General features: G+C 39.9%; 1 protein-coding gene across 1 annotated transcript in view; it reads right to left on the bottom strand.

Annotated features, from left to right (window-relative positions):
- Window positions 1-18,225, bottom strand: part of DLEC1 (DLEC1 cilia and flagella associated protein) — a 40,277-nt gene extending 22,052 nt beyond the window's left edge. The window contains exons 1-17 of the mRNA XM_064505693.1: window positions 17,900-18,225; window positions 16,760-16,900; window positions 14,901-15,057; window positions 14,287-14,397; window positions 13,082-13,275; window positions 12,596-12,837; window positions 12,281-12,362; window positions 11,766-11,853; window positions 10,766-10,939; window positions 9,832-9,968; window positions 8,818-8,910; window positions 7,710-7,800; window positions 6,639-6,801; window positions 4,634-4,826; window positions 3,230-3,288; window positions 2,037-2,211; window positions 128-221 (exon numbers count right to left, since the gene is read on the bottom strand). Of these exons, the coding sequence (XP_064361763.1) occupies window positions 128-221; window positions 2,037-2,211; window positions 3,230-3,288; window positions 4,634-4,826; window positions 6,639-6,801; window positions 7,710-7,800; window positions 8,818-8,910; window positions 9,832-9,968; window positions 10,766-10,939; window positions 11,766-11,853; window positions 12,281-12,362; window positions 12,596-12,837; window positions 13,082-13,275; window positions 14,287-14,397; window positions 14,901-15,057; window positions 16,760-16,900; window positions 17,900-18,142 (2,437 nt within the window). The 5' untranslated portion in view covers window positions 18,143-18,225. The remainder of the gene's footprint in view (window positions 1-127; window positions 222-2,036; window positions 2,212-3,229; window positions 3,289-4,633; window positions 4,827-6,638; window positions 6,802-7,709; window positions 7,801-8,817; window positions 8,911-9,831; window positions 9,969-10,765; window positions 10,940-11,765; window positions 11,854-12,280; window positions 12,363-12,595; window positions 12,838-13,081; window positions 13,276-14,286; window positions 14,398-14,900; window positions 15,058-16,759; window positions 16,901-17,899) is intronic.
- Between the last annotated feature and the right edge of the window lie 661 nt (window positions 18,226-18,886).

Genomic DNA, 18,886 nt, shown 5'->3' with positions numbered 1-18,886 from the left:
CCAGTTCACTGGGGTCAGGTCCTATTTTGTGACATGCATTATAGTGCTCTATGACTTTTCTATTCTGCTGATGCCAATTTAAATATTTTTATCATTAACTGATACTTGCAAGTCACAGAAACCTTACCTATGAATCCAGTATAAGGTTCAACTTCCACTATATCACATGCAATGATTTTCTCCCATGTATACTTGATTGACGATTTGCTGTTATTCCACATCTAAAACAATTAAAATCAATGAGCTAAATAATGCACTTTAAACGTTCATAACGACATGTCAATTTGCTGAAAGCACTGACACACTGCAAACTAGGTATTAAGTCTCATGACCATATACACAACTTTGACTGCAAACACTAGCCATGTCCTGATCACCACAAAGCACTAGGACAAATTAATGTATCTCCAGTCCAGCTTCAACATGTCAGATATCTGATAATCTTGAATAAACTGAGTACAGTAAGAATGGGAAGACACAAAACCTCATCTAATCTCTGACTTGAACAGTACCAACCCAGTGTTGTGAACTACCTACTGTTTTTTCATAATATGCTGTAGCCTCCCTTTCCTTTCTCCTCTGCGATCTGAAACAGGGACAACAAGAAGTAGGATTCATCTGATTGGATTTCAGATATCTGCAGTATCGGTGAGAGCTCTACATCTGATCTCAGCTCCTAAGATTCTCTTTACTGACGATAAAGCCAATTAGGCCATGCTGGGAGCAATTCCTCTGAGCCACTTTAGCCTTAAGGATGACATGAATCACCTCCCGGATGCTGCTGACCGGATCTCCAGAGACCAGGAGAGCCCAGAGCAGGTAGCTCAGACATGGATATCTATGCTGAAAGAACTACATTTAGTCAGATGAACCTCAGTGACTACTGTCACACTAGTATTTGGTGTTTCCTGAAACTTGAAGAGTTAGCCATTAGCCATTCTTTCCAAGGAAAACTTTATAATATTTGATACCTTTGAGGTTTATTTTCCACATTTTATCAAAATGAAACAGACCTTCAAAGCTTAAACTTCAAACTCTCCTTTTCAGAGCAGCCTTATGTGTTTGAAAGGTGTTTATGTGTTTCAAATGTTTCAAATGTGTTTCAAAGGGAGATGCAAGTTCTGGAACTCTTTGGCCTGCTCTTCAGATCTATTCAGATATTATTTCTTCATCACAGAAAATAACTTTGCCCTCTGCAGAACATTTCTCTGAACACATTTCAACTTTCTACCTTCTTAAGATTAAAAAAGAAAAAGAAAAAAAAAAAAGAAAAAAAGGAATGATTTAATTACCTACAGCACATGCATAGCTCTACCCGGTTCCTGAAATGGCTGAAATGCCTGCCTTAAGTTGATAAAGAAGTTTTAGGAAGAGTAAGCATGAAACTAAATATCTTTAAGGAAAAAGTGGGAAAATCAGAAATGTCTTCATGCCTGGCTCTTGCTACAAAGCCTGTTCTTCCCAGGTGAGTCTAAGATTGGAAGGATCCCTGTCTATAGTGAGGAGCAGGAGTGAGTGGACAGTTGCAGCAGGACTCTGTTCTGTAATGGGCAATCAGAAATTATCTGAACCAGTAAGGAGAAAAATGCAAGGAGGTCTGCATATATGCAGGCATATATGACTTTTGTAGCTTTGACCCTTTTCTCTGCTTGCTGTAGCCCTTTGAACAGACAGGGCCTCTGTTATGAAGTGATTTACTCAACCGCTGCCTATTCCTCCCAGGTGGAAAGCTCTTGCACTACAGGAATGACAAAATGATAAGCAACAGGTTTATGACTCAGAAAATCATTTAAGAAGGGCTGAAATCTGGGGTATCAACCTTGAGAGAAGAGAAAAGAACAAAGCCTGCTGCCTGGAGTGTAGGGCTAAGGAGGCCTGCTGTGGGCTTTTAGTGCAGCTCCTCCTGTAGTCATGGCCTCCTTTAAAAATATTTTAAAAACCTGAAGTAACGTGGATTGTCTCCTGTCTTCTAACAACACCTATGACATCCAGCGACACAAAGCACATGATAACAGTGAAGTCAAAAGCAAACAAACCTTAAACGGTTTTCTCACATTTACACCAATAAAACTTTCTCCAGGGATGATAATGGCATATGGTTCCAGAAGAAGCTGAAATGGTTCTGTTGAACCTTTAACTTCTATTTCCATTGTTATTACATCCTCTGCTTTGTATTCTGGGATGTTTTGAAGCACTGATTCTTTTACTAAACTGTGGGAGGAAATGTGGCAGAATTATTAAGCATCTTACACTGCTGTAAATCAGGCGTTACCCTTATGAAGCTATTAAGTAAAACTGGAATGAAAAGAAAATGGCCCAAGCTAGCTAGACACATGAATGTAGTATGCACCGTGGATCCCATCTTTTAATTGCCAAGTTAAAATGCGCGTAATGTTTTCAAACATTTTCTGTTGGGTTAGTATTTTCCATATACAGCTCTCCTTTCCTTTTTATTTCTCTTCACTTGTTTCATCACATCTGACCCATCCAGTTTCCTAAAATGAAAAACCATCCTTTCTTCCCATGTTAAATAGACAAATCAAGAAGTTTGAAAACTGAGATTCTGTCCCCAAAGTCTGGAGATACAGAACTGAAACTTGGATTGCTTGGGAAACTATAATTAAGAATGGAATTAAAACAGAATGCAGATGTGATTAAACAATAATCAATAATAATAGCAATAAACATTAAACATACAAACATTTGCAATAAACAATACAAACAAGATTATAAACAAGACAGTGAATAAACAGGAAGCAAAAGTCATAGAAAGCTTCCCAACTACAGACTGCTGGTGTGCAGCTAGCTCAGGTTGGGGGTAACTAAAAAGTGGAGAAGTTCCAGTGACATACTCTGGCCATCCTAGTCTGCTCATGAACAAGTATTTAAGTTGTAGACTGTTGTCACAAACAGTAATAACAGAAAAAACTGCTGGAAATCTCAGCAGAAAGCCTGGGAAATTAACAGACATGAAGACAATATTATATTTTTCCAAGACAGGTGCAGCCCCAGGCAGAGCTAAGGCATGTGTTTAGACATGAAGGAAAGACACTCTCTGGATTACTATTATGTAGATAAAATCCTTAATAATTGTCTGTCCAGGGCCTTTTTTTTTTTTTTAATTTTTATTATCATCACTAGAGAGACAAAGAATCCCAGTAACTTAAAATAGTATCATAGCTAAACTGTTACTACACTTGTTACAGGGAAATAGTGTTTCTCAACTTACCAATGTGATTCCGGGATGTCCCTCAGTACCATCTGAATCACACTGTGATAACTCTTCAGCTATACAAAAGAAGAAGCAAAGGATTTTATTGCCAAGAAATCGTTTATATTGAGAATATTAAAAAAAAAAAAAAGAGATAGAGATGAAAAATAGTTTATATTTAAAGGATGAACAATCATCATCACAGTACTAAGCTCTGATCAACAATATTGAAAATCTAGAGTTACTAAAAGAAAACATGTTTGACTGCAAAATATTAAGCCAGATTCTGATCTCATAGTGTGTGATTCCAAGACAAATACTCATTTTTTACATGCCTGTTATTATTCCCCTAGTATATTGCATACTATGCACAAGCATTTGCAAAGGCTCCACAAATTGAGATTAGTATTGCTGTAGTAAGTTAAAGGTTACAGCCATGCCAGGGCATTTAACTTAACTGATCAGGAAAAGAAAAAAAAAAAAAAAAAAAAAAAAAAAGAATAACACAGCCTTAAATCTGAAGGGTTTTGTGAAGGATTCATTTCTTATAGAGAGATATTAATATAAATGTATACATTAATTCAATACATTTTGTTAGGAAATTAATATCATTAAACATCATTAATATATTTTTCAATTAACCTGTTTAAAAGTATTTTAAAAAAAGTTAATTTCTCTTCCACATTTATTTGAGGCATTTCTACATCTGTCAGTCTCCACGGTACTGGATATTTCCACTCTTGAACTTAGTTTGGATCAAGTTTCTTTAAATATAGTGAGCTCATACTTCTTATTTACCCTGACAAGAGAGCAAAAGCTAAGATAACAGTCCCACGTCCACTGGTACAGCTGCATCTAAAGATCACTACACCTCTCTTTACCCACAGCTGCATATCACTACTCCTCTGCCAAAGGTTACTACCTCCCTCCCCTCTTAAATTTACCACACAGCTGCTCCCAGGACCATTTCACGCCAAACAAGATACAATTGGAAACAGCTTAAAAAAATCCCTGTTTGCTAACCAAGCCTGTTTGGGCTGGAGTAGGTATGGGGCAGATCCCCAAAGCAGCTCAGCCAGCAGATGGGAAGGGGCAGGGGGCAGTGGAGGAGCTGGTAGTGTGGTAAGAGTGGTAACTTCTTCAGCCAGCCCAGCTGCAGCAAGATGAGGATGTGTCCACGTTCTCACTATAAAGCTAATGGAGTTCAATCTACCAAAAATGGCATGAGATCAGAAGCTGGCTCATATTTTGCAATCAAAACATGTTTTCTTTTAGTAACTTTCTACATTTTTGAATACTGTTTATCAGAGCATGGTACCAGCTAATTAAACTTAATTCAGAAAGCTGCACAGCAAGGGTTTTATGACTTTCATAAAAATACACAGCTGGAGTCTGTAGATAGGAAGAAATCACAAGCCATACCTCCCGTGGAGCGTAAGTGAGAACAAATTCATGATCAGCATGGGGAAGCAAAACTCCCTGTTTAGGATTCAGGGAGAAGGCTGACTCTGTGTCTCGGTTATATTTGAGCTTCATAAAGTCTGCAGTTCCTTCTGGCATTAATGGTTGCAGATTAGGCTTTATTATCTGCCAGTAGAAAGGAAGTTCTACGTGGCTGCAAAGAGATCAGTAAACAGCAAAAAGCTATAATTAAAAAGATTAGACATTTTTGAGTAAGATATTGGGAGAAAAAATTCAATTCTTTCTTCCATATAGAGAATTCCTCTTCCTAATGATTAGGAGGGGATTGACTTACCAGTCTTCATGAGCTACAAAGATGAGGCAGTACAAAAAATTTGTCAGAGTGTATATATTCTACTAAGAACATGCTAATATATGGAAGTAAAACATATAAATCTGTAAGAAATGTTAAGACTTTCTTGCCTTATCTAACTTGTCATGTAATACAAATTTCAGGAAACTCTATAATTCTTCTTTTCAAAAATCTGAGGACAACATGACCTTTGCTACTGATACCAGTATGTTTGCATTGGACCACTGGTGATGATCTACATATCATTCTGAATTTAATCCAAGTACAAGCCCTAGTCATTAACATGTCAACAAACACAGCAGCTCCATCTAAGTAAAGATTATAATAAGGACTCTGCAATGTTCTTAGTAACCCAGACAGTTATCAGAAAAAATTGCTTAGCTGGGTTGCTTCAGCAGAAGTGTACTCCATGAAATCTGCTCATAGGTTTTAAAATCTTGTTTATTTTGACCTCAAAAACTCTGCCATAGAAAGGGGAGGAAGGAACATTGGAGTTTGAAAGTGAATATCAGTGACATAAAATTAAACAAGCACAATTTCTTGTAGTACTTTCTATGGCAGTAGAAAGTTTTCTCATTACTGCTTCTGCAGAGGTCAATCTCAGCCTGTCCAACTTTGTTTCATACTAATGCTAACACCAGAAGTGCAGGGACATCTGTCACTATTATAATGCCAAGCCTTGCTCAATTTACAGCATCCAGTTGACTGAATCACACTTTCCATACCCAAACAGCATCCTGTACCAGCATTCTGCATGTGTGGGTTACAGGCCAGATAGCAAGCTCCAAGAGAGTCACTGCAGCAAGCTGCAGTTTACTTGAATGTATCTAGGAGCAGTATTTAACTCCTTACTGTTTTGACGGTCTGCAGCCTCTAACTCTGCTTTAATCAGGCCCGCTGGTCTATTTCTGTTGTTGTCTGAATGATTTTGATCAAAATCAGGATCCCACCATGCTCAGTAGAATATACACGCACACAGAGACATGTTCCTTAACTTCAGATAGAGTTTATATTTAAATCTATTAGAACCCGATAGTACGATTCAGCTGACTAAACATAAAAGTTTTAATCTGAGCTAGTCATGATGGTCTCCCTTTTTCATCTATGAAAATCCAGGCAATGGTGTCCCGGATGTGATAGGTCCTGTTCTATGGGAGATGTCTAGAGTCAAGTCAGAATTATGTCCTAAAAAGCATCTATTTCCCTGTGCTATGAAAGAAAAGGACGCAAGGGTGTCCAGTTCAGATGTACAAATATATGCTGTAGACAGGTAAAGTCATATGAGACTAATCCCATCCAGATAACCTTGTTAAATACTTCCTGTAACCATCCATATTTGTGAATCTTCTGGAATTGTGGATGAATCTATACAGAGGTAAGTACGTTGACCTTGACAGGGTATGGACCAAGGAATATGGGTAATGGCTGCTGTTAAGTTTGTTTTGCATATATTGTGCCTGTTCTTACAAGCATATCCTTGAACCTTAATTACTTAACAAAAAGAGCAAACAAAACCAAGGCAAAAAGAAACAAGGAAAGGTTTATCAAGAACACGAAGATTTTCCCAATTTGAGAGAATATGGTATCACAAATGACATCATTAACAGTATGTTTGGACTGCAGAGTGTTACTCTATTAATAGTAGCTACATACGTAGAATTTCTTATAATCAAATTCTTCTCCACGGAGCTGTGTGGGTTTTGGGGGTCAAATCGTATGAGATGCTGTGCTGTCACATCGGTAATTTCACCAAGTTCAGGGTTGCTTTCTCCACCCGTGACAAACAAAAGCTCCAGAGCTACCAGCTGTCCAATGCCTTAAAGAAATAAATGGGCATTGCCGCTTATCATCTGGCTATTGACTTTGTTCATACTACTCATTAACACCACAGTTATATAGCAATGGCTTGTAGTGATTATAGTTGGTGTGTTCTCAAGTTTCAGAACTCCAATGTATTAATTGTATATTTTCCTGATTTTTTTTTGATTATCACCATATACCAATAGCAAAGTCCTCCATATAAATTTAACAGATTTAGATTTCAGGGCCACAACTTCAGCTCATTCACACTAGCATGATTTGTTATACATTAGTGCTGTTTCATTAAAGTCAGCAGAGATATGTGTTTGTAATGGTTGATAATGTGGCTTCCACACTTTCATAGCAGTATACTAAAAATAAAAATAAGCAGCAAAAGTACTATTAAAAAATTTCCAAAGGAAATACATGTAATATAGTGATTACAGAGACTTAAAGCTATGCCTAGTTTTAGAGCACTCATTTCAGGACAAGGACTAACATTTACAGCCCAGAATTTCAGCTGTTTTCATTAATTAACCAGAAGATTGCCTGTCTCACCTGATCTCATGCACAATTTGCCACACATTTCCTTCACACCCAAATGTACTTCTGCTCTGTTAAAGGTGATTCTTTGTAGTTTGTCATGTTATTTTATTGATACAAAAGCCTGAGTTGCACCTGACTACAGATGTTCTTTTCTGCTACTTGGTGACATTTTACATTTGTAAAGTTGTCTTTTGGCTACAGTGGGTTAAGAACTCAGGACTTTCTAAGCATTTCGTTTGACACTAGCAATGTGCAAAGCATTTGCTTAATCCAGTGACATAATATGTTGCTATCACTTTGAATCATTAACCGCAACACACATCATCTGAATATCTGCAGTGTTGGAAACATGATTTTTGAAAGGTATTAGAAACAAACCTGTGACTGTAAAATCATTGACCTGGCAATTGTCACAAACAATGGTGTATGTTTGCTGGGAGACTTCTGGAAAAGAAGGGAAAAACACTACCTGAAAGATAGAAGGTAAACAGCAATGTCTGAAACTGATTTCTTTCTAGGAAGTCATAAACTTCAGTTCATAATTGTTCATTAAAGGCCAGTCCTAGTGATTAATAATTAGGTCTTATGCATACAGTAATGGTGTCACATTCCCTTAATACAGACCAGAAAGTGCACAGGACCAGCTGCTGTGTGCCATTCCTGAGCTCCATCTCATCAAAAATGGCTCAGGAGGCCAAAATTGGGTAACTTTTGGCTCCAGTAATGCAGACCGTGACTCTTCTGCCTGTTATTCAGTACTGCCTGCAAGTCCCATGCTACATCCACCTCCTCTTTTCCCTCTCCCACATGTGCCTGGCCCTGCTGAAGGAATGCCTCTGGGGAGAGAGAAAGGAAGAGAAACTGTCCTCCTTTATCCACACCTGTACAACCCACTACTCTTAGCAGCAGCCAGGAGGTAGTTAAGCAAGGAGAGGTTGGAGGCTGACTGTGTTCCCTTCATCATTCTTCTTCTCCCCATAGTAATCCCATAAGATAGTGTGGCCCACACCAAAGAAAGCAGTGGTGGCAACCAGTACTGCAAACTTATTGCAGGATCTTTTTCAGTAAAAGGCAGGACAGAAGTAGAACATTTGTACCTGCTGCTCTACAGTGACAGATTTTGTTTTCCAAAATGTTCTTTCCAAGGAAGCTCACAAAGGAAAATCTTCTTGGATTTGAACCCTCAGTTAGAGTCACATAAGGACTCCTTTGTTCTCAAGCTCCCACTTTCTCTAATAGGTTTCTTTGCATGGGGAAGATCTGACTGGTCTCTGATAGGGTAAGCAAGACTTAGAAGTTACAGTGGAAGAACCTCCAGAAACACTCAAAATTGCAATTCTTCTGCTATAATTGCACAAAGGGACTTCAGCATTTTCACTTGCATAAGCCAAAATTCACAAGGTCCAGCCTGGGTCTTCTAAAATGGTCTTGTTTTGCTCATGTATTTGGTGAAGTACAAACATTTTACGTAGCAGTAATTACAAACCTCTATCATTGTACTCTGTCCTGGAGTTAGCTCAAAAAACGCAGGACGGATCCCAAATGGATCTTGTGTCACAAAACCAACAGTTGCAACAGCCTAGGAGTAAAGAAAAGAAAAGATGAACAAATAAAATAGATCAGGCTGTTTTTTTTAAAAAAAATACGGGGCTACCTAAAACAGGCTGTATGCTACACCATCACTGTTTCATCCCTTCCTGTGACTGTTCTTTTTTTTCACAGATTTCAAAAGTAATATGGCTTATCTAGAAGAAATGCTCTGTGCTTTATAATTATGTTACTGAAGGCAGACAGAGGGAAGGTGCTGTCTTCAAGGACATATGATACTGTCAAGAACCCTAATGTTAATGTTCGTAGAGGAAACAAGCATGCCTGAGCATCGGTTCAGGAGCTGTGTCTGTCTCTGTGTGCTTATGGCTCACTTTGAGTTGGCTTTGCAACGCATTTCAGGAGGGACAACCTGGCACATCAGCTGTCCCATTAGTCTTTCCTCCAACAGATAAGGGCCAATCTATCAGTCATATATCAGCTTTGTCTGTATCACATAGACCCTGTTTTGTGAGAGGAAGCTAAAGACAGCGCAGTACTGGAGCGTGATGCAAGGGTGTGCAAGTGCGGCAAAGCCAGTAAGGGAAATCTTTGGTGGGGAGAGGGAGAAAAACAGCTAAAGCAATGCTAGAACTGATTGCATTTCTATTTCCTGTATTGGTAAGGTTAAAATTCAAGTCAGTTGTCCTCCCTCCCCCAAACTGTACTTGAGCTTACCTTGCCACTGAGCCAGACAGCTCCTTTCAGAGGCAAGCCAGAGCACAAGTAGGAACTAAGGATGGTCAGGGAGACTGGGCTTGAGGATAAATGGGAAGCCCAAGGGAATGTGACAGCATAGATGTACCCAGCAGAGCCCTTATGACTTCTGTGTTAATGTACCATGACTAGCTCACAAGATATTCATGTGTCAGGGCACCTATACCATATCAAGTATTCCTTTCTAATCACTCACCCTGAAATTAGGAGATGGCCAGGCTTTCTTTGGCATTATACAGAACCTGCCAGTGCTAAATCCCTCATTTCTGCACAAAATCTGTGTTACTTTTATTCCTCCAACAAGGCAGGAACCACAGTCTATAGTGTGAGGCACTGCAATGAATAACACAGAAAAATGAGACTACATAGACAGTGAAGGCTAGCAGCTGGCAATGCCAGTTAGTTTTTCTATAATTCTTTAAAAGGAGGTATTCCTGCATAGGAATATGGCTAGGTGCTACAATTCTAAAAAGCCCCAAATTCTTTTCATTTGAAAGATAAACATTATGAGTTGTATCCTGCTACGTTCGTCTTAAATTTAAATGGTGCTTCCCACTTAAGGACTCCATTGAATAATGACAATAAGAAAGATGATTTTGCAAAAAAGCTCAGTGTTACAGGAAAGGTGAAGTTATGAAAAATGAAAGCATGTTTGTGCAAAGTAATCCTGGTTGTTGCAGTTGCGGTTCTAATAGATATCTGAAAGGTGAATTTTGCAAATATGTCATAATGATATATAATGAATGTAATATTCAATGAATATTAATCAATTGCATCAAATATTTATAACTAAATGCTAATTACTTAATATTTAGGATTAATATTTACAGCTAGTAGTTCAGGAATTGACAGGGTACAAACCTAAAAAAGTGGCTCCTGATCACTCCTCTTTGCAATGAAAAAAAATGAGCTCAACATGGCACACAAATAATTGAAAAAAAAATTGTCAAGAATACATTTTAATAGCAAATTAATATATTATGAATGAAAATGAGATAGATATCAAAATGTAGCAAATGCACTGCCAAGTTTCTCCACATTTGTTTTGCACCATAAAATTGGAGACAGTCTAATTAAAAAATCAAATCCATTAAACTTAAGAGAAACATATAGAATTGGACATTACTGACATGTTAGCACTGGAGGTGGTCTTTTAGCTTGGATTGGTATTAGAAGAGGTTCTGATGCTTGGGTCTCCACTGATATACAATCCTCATAATCTGCTAGATATTCAGGAATAAATTGGATTGTATACTGGCATGTCATCCCAGGAGCAATGATTCCTCCCTTTCCTGGAAATTTTCCTTGGAAAAAAAATGAAGGAAATTCAAAATTAAACCCTTCAAAGTTGGTATATGTATTGATGACCACAGCCCCCTCTGGAAAGGGACTTATAACAAACTGTCCACGTGTATTGCCTAAGTCAAGCTGATAAAAACAAATGTCCACAAAGAGCCTGCCAGTATAATCTGTGTATTTGCACACCTGCCACTGAACTCAAAAGAAAGACTTGTTGTCTGAGACAAGTTTTTCTCATAATTACAGAAAACAGAATGGGGAGAAACCTGGAGAAGTTGTGTAGTTTTCCTCTACCACAGACAACAAGGTTTACATGTGTACCTATAACTTGTTCTAGAAATTCCTCCAATATTTCGACTGAAATTCCACAATCTCCTTACGTAGTCTGATCCAGTGCCTGGCTCTCCTACTGCAGGAAAGATATGTGTCTTACCTTCCATCTAACCTCACCTTCCTTGATGCAATTTAAGTGTGTTATTTTTTGCCCTTTGCCCCTACTGATTTCAATGGACACTGAGTTTGTTCCTAGGTGAATTTTAGGTAGGACTCAGTTTAGCTATTCTGTGGATGCATTTCAATCTGACTTCAAATATTTCAATGTTAGTTAGTCTTCTTGAATCCTTCATTAGAACACTTGAATCTGCCTATGAGATGCAAGTGAGTGGTCCTAGAGACATAACAGAATCTCCAGTTTCTAAAGAACTGAGTGAGATTATGATGAGATTACCCACAGAATTCTAGACAGCAGATCCAAACACGAGGTCTCTAAAAAAATCTATGTTCAAGCACATGAATAAGATTTGTTAGTAAAAGGTAGTAAAAAACCCTTACCTTGCCCAATGGCAAATGCAGAAGTAGAGGGAGGGATAAGTCTTACATGGTGACATGTTGAAGTGATGTTCTGTAGCTCTATTGTCATCTTCATTTTAAAAGAAAACATAATATCACATCATACTTATCATCACTCATTACAGTGTTTGCAATTCCCTAGTGCTCTACCAGTAGCACCTAATTTATCATTACAACAGGCCTTAAAATCAGGAATATCATAGAAGTGGGAAAATAATCATTTCCCTCAGCTTATTCGATAAAGGGTAAAACAAATACTACCAAAATCAAGCAGAGGTTGAAAAAGGTCACTTTTAGTCTTCACTGGTTAGACCGTCAGTGGAAGAAGTGAAAGAGTATCTTGAAGGAAGCTGAAGAGCCATTAAATCAATATGAAAAGGAAACTCAGACTTTGTATTAAACTACAGAAGGTGAAAAGATTGGGTGAAATACATAGATTATGATGAGAAATAATGCTTCTCAGTGACAGAATTAACCCTCTACAAAGAAGTTCTTACCTCATAAACCTGACCAACTTCATAATCAGAAAACAAAACAATAGGTGGATTAGCAAGAAACACAGGAACAAATGAGGTATCACTGAAAGAAAAAAAAGAGACATTATTGCCACTTACTACATAGGTCTTTAAATACTGACAAAATAAGAAACTGCAAAATGAACCCTTTAGCAAAAACAAAATGTCAGTGGCATATCTTGTTTCCTGAGAAACTATACACAGACATATAGCTCAAAATTCCTGTATACATTAATTCTAAAATGAAGCTCTTTGTGGGTTCCAGCTCAGAATCAAGAAACTACAAATATTGCACACCTTCTCTTATCCTCTGCTTTTCTTCTGGCTATGTTTTCGTCCACCTTTTCCTGAGAAATGACAAGAGATTTGCCTCCATGCAGAGCATTTAGTGGGAAAAAGCGGGGGTTCTTCAGGTAATTTTGTCTCTTCTCAAGTCTGGCAATACAAGCACGTTCGCTTTCTCTGTCTGCTCCACAGTAAGTACTGTCTTTCCAGGCTGGCTTCTGTGAGGCATTAGATTTCTTTGAAAAACAAAGAGACTGTGGTGCAAAATTAAACACAGCAACTTTGAGGATGATGAAGAAGGTATCTGTACATGACTAAATAGTTATGCAGCATCGAAATTTCATATAAAAATACTCTATTTTTCTTTTCTTATCAGATCAAAGAAAATAAACACTGGAGCCAAACTGACAATGCACGGAGAGTCACCCTCTCTTATAGGAATAGCAAAAGGTCCTGCAATTCTGACAGACTAAACCCAGTAAATCTGTAAAAATATACCTTACTTCTCCTTTTAGTCTGGTAGTTAGGCTCTGGAGTCGAAGGCAACGTTACTGTGGATAAAGATACATCTGGCAGACAACCAGGTTTTTTATGCAGGTGTGCAATCTCTGTGGGCATCTGGTCCTCTGAATTTGAAGCAATGTGCTGTTTAAAACTAAATGTTTCTTTGACATAGCCAGGTTCTGATTTTCCTGTAGTTCAAAGAAAAATATAATTCTATAAGAGAAAAAATTAATTATAAACGCTTACTCTAAGCAGAGATATGTGACTTTATTTTAGTCTTTTCGATGGTAAACAACACACTGTAAATCCTCTAGAATTTCATTGATATTTACAGTTTATTTTGCACAAAAGGTGCAAAGTGTTTTAATAACAAAGCTTTTATAAATATTAATTAAATAAGCTATATACACAGAAAGTTATATTAATCTCAGAAAGTTATATTAATTTTTCAAGTGAGTGGGACTTTAGAATGTCCTTGTCAGCTTACAAAAAGTTCTGATGGATCTGTAAATGTCAGAAAATTGACATAGATAGGAGGTCCCATCTAGCTCCACTTTCCTATAGTTAAGCAATGATATTCCCACCTTAAAGGATACTCTGCCATTTTAGATTTTTGGCTTTGTTTTTAGTTACTCAGAAGTACTTTTTTGACTTAACTGAAAAAGTTCATTTTGATGATACTGAAACCTTTCACCTTGTCTGATGTATCATAAAAGAAGAAATAACATCGACATCACCTAAAAGACGTTTTTTACTGAATTCCATTTGAAAATTAAACTGTTATATTTCCAAAAATAGGCCAACTTTGTCTAATCAGAACATCCAACTGAAAAATTTATAACTCAAAATAAAGAATAAAATTTTATTTCCTTGAAAATGGTTTTTAACTTTAATGTAACCAATTCCCTATTCTGTATGAAATATATAGTTGCTGCATTGTGCTAATGAAATTGAATAGAGGTAGAGCAGTCCAAATCAATAGAGTTTTTGAGTCAAAAGGAATGAACTGTAAATAAATATGTGCAACTACTGTTACATTTGATATTTAAACAAATTTAAATTCAACAATCTGTTAACTCTAGTGAAGGAGAATTCCACATTTTCCAGTTTCATTTTGACAATATCCCTTTAATGAGATTTTATGCTTATAATACTAGAGATTTTTAAAATTCTAAATTATTCTCTGCTTTAAAAGCTACCTTTTGGCGCTCTAGTAACAGGCAATTTATCAGTGATATAATCTTCAGGGCACGTGAAATGATGTTTTCTGAGAAGTTCATTATCCACAATCCACCTGAAAGAGGATGCCACTGCAACAGTAAAAGAAAAAAGAAAGAAAGAAAAAAAAAAGCTTAGCCCATTAAGATACTCTGATCTTCATCAACACAAAGGTTGATCCAACCAACTATAGGTATATAGTTATACACCTAGAATTGCAGGCTAAACTTCCAGGTGATTTTTTTAAAACCATTTCCTACTCTGTGCAGCCATTGGAGAAACACTTCATCTTTGTTAGTCACTGCTATATAGCAATGCATGTATGCTTGTGATAAAGTTAAGGTGGTAAGGCATTAACAGCAAGTTCAATACCTTGAGAGTGACCAGGCCAACTAGTTTCTTACCATGTTAAGTGGATGTTACCCTTTGTGATTCTCTGCACAAAATCCCTCAAAGTTGCTCTATTGCTGTAAGGCCAAACTAAAAGCTCAGTGAGGTCAGTGTCAGTCCTACCAATGAGTTAGATGAACACTGGCTTGGCCTCCAGGTGCCATTAGCATGTACTGGGAGGAGGTAATATTTCCAGAATCCTCACCTGGTGGCAATCCTATTTTGTGGAAATCTTCCCCAGCATCTGCCTTCAACACGTTTAGGGCCCTTTCTTCTTCAGCTATTGCTCGCTCCTGTGCATAAATGATGTTCTCTTCTACTATGTCAGCTTCTGTCAGTCGGCAATTATACTCAGCAAGAAGCTGTCACAGACATGGTAAATGCAGAGAAATAACTGCAGTTTGAGCTGTCACAAATTATTAAAGATCTCCTTATAGATAAATATTTTCTATTTGCCTTTGAGAAGCAAGTAGAGAGTGCCTGGTAAAACATCATTAGTTTACAAGAATAAAATGGCATGCTAAAATACCTTCATTTCTATCATTTAACTTGTGCTTGGTAAGAAGCACTATCCAACTTTTATATGTCAGCAGGAAGAATGTGTGAAAGATGAGACAAGCTTCTCAGAACAAGAGCAAAGTCTGTCTTTTACCTTCTGTGGCACAATGGCTAACGCACTGTATTTTGCCTGGAATGTAGGATTACTTTTAAAGTGAATTTCCCTTCTACAAATTAGGATGGGTTTTAAAACTCCAAAATATCCCAGTAGGGATACTTTACTTCTCCTTGTATATTCTAGATTGTTCTGCCCAGCGTGCTTGGTGATTCACAAGCATAACTCCAAAAGAAGATCCTGCCTCAAAGAGGTATCAATCTAAGCCAAAGAAACAATTTGGCAGAGGCACAGAGATGGACAGGAGCAATGCCAAGTGAAAATTACAGACACTGGTCTCAGAACATCTGTAGCCTATCACTGAGCTTTTTGCAGAACTTTTATGTAACATGGTTTAATCTCATGGCTGAAAAATTTTTAAATAGAAAGGGCAAGCTGCATCTCTGCTAAAACCAGATGCCTCCTCCTGTCCTGCTCGTTCTGGGATCTCTCCACTGTCAATAGAATCTAGGACATGACTCTGTCCCATGCCAAAGTAGATATCTAAAATGGATTAGATGAATCATGCCCTAAAAAGGGCCTGTTTTTCTTCTGTGATGATACAGAGAGCTGTGGGTGGCTAGTTCAGCTGTAACATACACATTAGAGGCATGTACTGTCAGTTGAGATGAATCTTATCCAAGCAATCAATTTCAGGAGACAGTATTCACATTTTATTACTCAGAACAACTTGTGTCCACTGATATAATGACAAATGACTCAAAAGAAATATAAAACTTCAGGTTTTTCAGGTATGATAACCTTTGAGAAAGTATGACGCAAAAGGGAAAACAAAACAAAACAAAATAGATGTTGCTCAAATCATCCTAACAATAGCCTCCACTCACACACTGACAACAGCTACCAGAGCAGTATGATTAATACAAGTATTTTGCATTCCTACTGTTGTTTTCATCCAAGATTTCCAGATAGCTTTAAAAACACTAATGAATTATGTATCATAGTGCACCACTAAGGTGGCAAAACTATATTTAAGTATCTTTGCAGCACCTCTTTTCAAAATGCAACACATGAGAATATGTTATTGTGAGATAGGAAGTCTAGTACAGTGACTTTCAATTATACAGAGAGGTTATGTTGCCAGCAGGTAGCAGAATAGGCTTTTAAAGGGTGATTGGTTATATTTTGTGTCTGAGAAAGCTTCCAGGACAGAGAATAGTACGTGTTGTTACAAGGATCATGTGATGAATACCAATCTATAGGAAAGATCCTGTGGGAAAACATATTCAAGTAAATTTCGGTACCTAAAAAACTGTCCATTAAGATGTCAATTCTAGGGGGAAAAAAAACTTTCCCCCCCCAAAGACCTAGAAATTGTAATTTAGCAATGAACACGTATGTGTAGTAAATGTGAACAGAGCTCTCAACTCTGACTTGGTTTTGACCTGTACCTTCTGGAGCTCCTCCGTAAAAGTCTCACGATAAACATCATCTCCTCCGCGGGACTTGATCAAGTTTGTCTCCATGTCCACCCCTATAACATCTGCAGTATACAGGTCCTTAAAGGTGCTAATCAACAAATGAGAAATGTCCTGAGGAGAGAAAATGAGGCTGTTAATGCTTAAACATAGAGATGGGAATGAGGAATTTTCTAGGGTGAGACACGGGCTACCACATAAAACATGCTAGAATGACTAAATAATTATTCAGTTCTGCAGTAAAGTTTAAATTTACTTATATAATTGTGAAACAAATCTGCGTTTGGGGAGAGGAAACTGGACAGGTAGTTAACGCCGCCAAATGTCAGCAAATACACTAGGGCTAATCATCCACGTCCTCTTTTATTGCCAGAAGAGCTAGAACGGGATTTCTCTCGGCTTAAGGGAAGTGCTTGGAGCAGGTCAGAGAGCTCGTGCAGTAAAGGACACAGAGTGTGAGTGTGAGCACAGAGGTGTGGGCTGCACGCCGGGCGCGCGTCTGTGCCAGCCACATGCGTGTGCGATGGGCTGCACGCACAGCTTTCGGTGTGCACAGGGGCGCGCGTGTGCTGCAGACTGGGGGTGTAGGGGTGTGCAGGGAGTGCGTGTGTGTGTGTGTGTGTGTGTGTGTGTGTGTGTGTGTGTGTCTGTGCCAGGTGTGTGTGTGTGTGTGTGTGTGTAGGGATGTGCAGAGTGTGTGTGTGTCTGTGCCAGGTGTGCGCAGGGATGTGTGTGTGTAGGGCTGTGCAGGGAGTGTGTGTGTGTGTGTAGGGATGTGCAGAGTGTGTGGGTGTGGGTGTGCGGGGAATATGCAGTGTGTGGGTGTGCACATGTGTGTGCGTCAGGCTGTGAGCGGGGGGTGTGTGTACGCTCGGGTTTTTTTTTGTGTGTGTGTGTGTGCGCGCAGGGATATGCAGGGAGTGTGTGTGTGTGTGTGTGTGTGTGTGAGCGTGTGTGTGGGGGGGATGTGCAGAGTGTGTGTACGTGCATGTGTGTGCACCAGGCTGTGGGCAGGGGTGTGTGTGCGCATGTGTGTGTGTGTGCGTGTGTGTGTGTGTGTGTGTGTGTGTGTGTGTGCGTGCCCGCCCGCGGGGTCCAGCCGCGGTGCGTTACCTGCATCCCGGGGTACAGGCCGTGCTGAGCCATGCCAAGCCTGGCTCCGGGGTCTCCGCGGCCGGCCCGGCCCTGCCGCCTCTCTGCCACCGCCTCAGGCCTCCCGCCGCCGCCTGGGGCCTCTCCCCGCCGCCTCAGGCCTGGGCCGTTGCCAGGCGACAGCACAGGCGGTGCCAAGGGCCGGGGCGGCCAGGCCCCGCCGCTCGGTGTCCCCAAGGGCGGCCTAGCTGCGCGAGCTGACATCCTCGCGCTCCTCACGGCGCCCGTCCCCGAGGGCAACGGCGGGCGGTGCGGGATATCGCGGGCGGCAGGACCCGCTGCCTCTTCCCCCTGGCCGCCCCGGCCGGCCCCGCGCCGCGGCCTCTGTGTACGCCGGTTGCTAACAACAGCTGCCTTCCCTTGGCCGAGGAGGGTGATATTTGCCTTAGAAACAGCGCTTGCCTTCACTGCGTTCCCAGCACAGTGGCTTTTTTCATTTCTCCAGCCTCCTTTTATTTATTTTATTTATTTTTCCACCTCCCCCCGGTGTCCTGCTTGGCCTGGAGGAACCAGGCCGCGACCCCCGAGGCCTCTCCTCCACCACCACGGCCGGGGCGGCCGCGCTCCGCGACCATAACGCGGATCTGCGGGGGCCGCGGCCACCTCGCCTGACACGCTGGTGTGGTACTGCCCTCTGACGGGGTCTTCCGAAAAATAACCCACCCTCGCGAGTGCCGCTGTGCTCCTTCCCCTGAGCACGCGGGCGAAAAGCGGCGTCCACGGGCCTGCGGCCGGCGGGTTTGCTACTGCGTTTCCTTTTACCTAACGTGGCACCAAATTAGACCCCTAGCAAGGCTGTATTTTGGTTTCTTTGCAAAAAGGGAAACTTCCCCAAGGGAAACCTCCAAGCGTGTCCGTAATATCACATTCAAGAGCCTAAGGTAAATCGGAGGAATTCCTGTCATCCGACAAGAACTAGACCAGATGCACCTGTTTTCCCCTAGGAGA

Source organism: Dromaius novaehollandiae, chromosome 2 (assembly GCF_036370855.1).
Source record: "Dromaius novaehollandiae isolate bDroNov1 chromosome 2, bDroNov1.hap1, whole genome shotgun sequence".
NCBI classification, from domain to species: domain Eukaryota; kingdom Metazoa; phylum Chordata; class Aves; order Casuariiformes; family Dromaiidae; genus Dromaius; species Dromaius novaehollandiae.
Note: the sequence above shows the minus strand (reverse complement) of the source record. Positions and strands in the feature narration are given on the sequence as shown.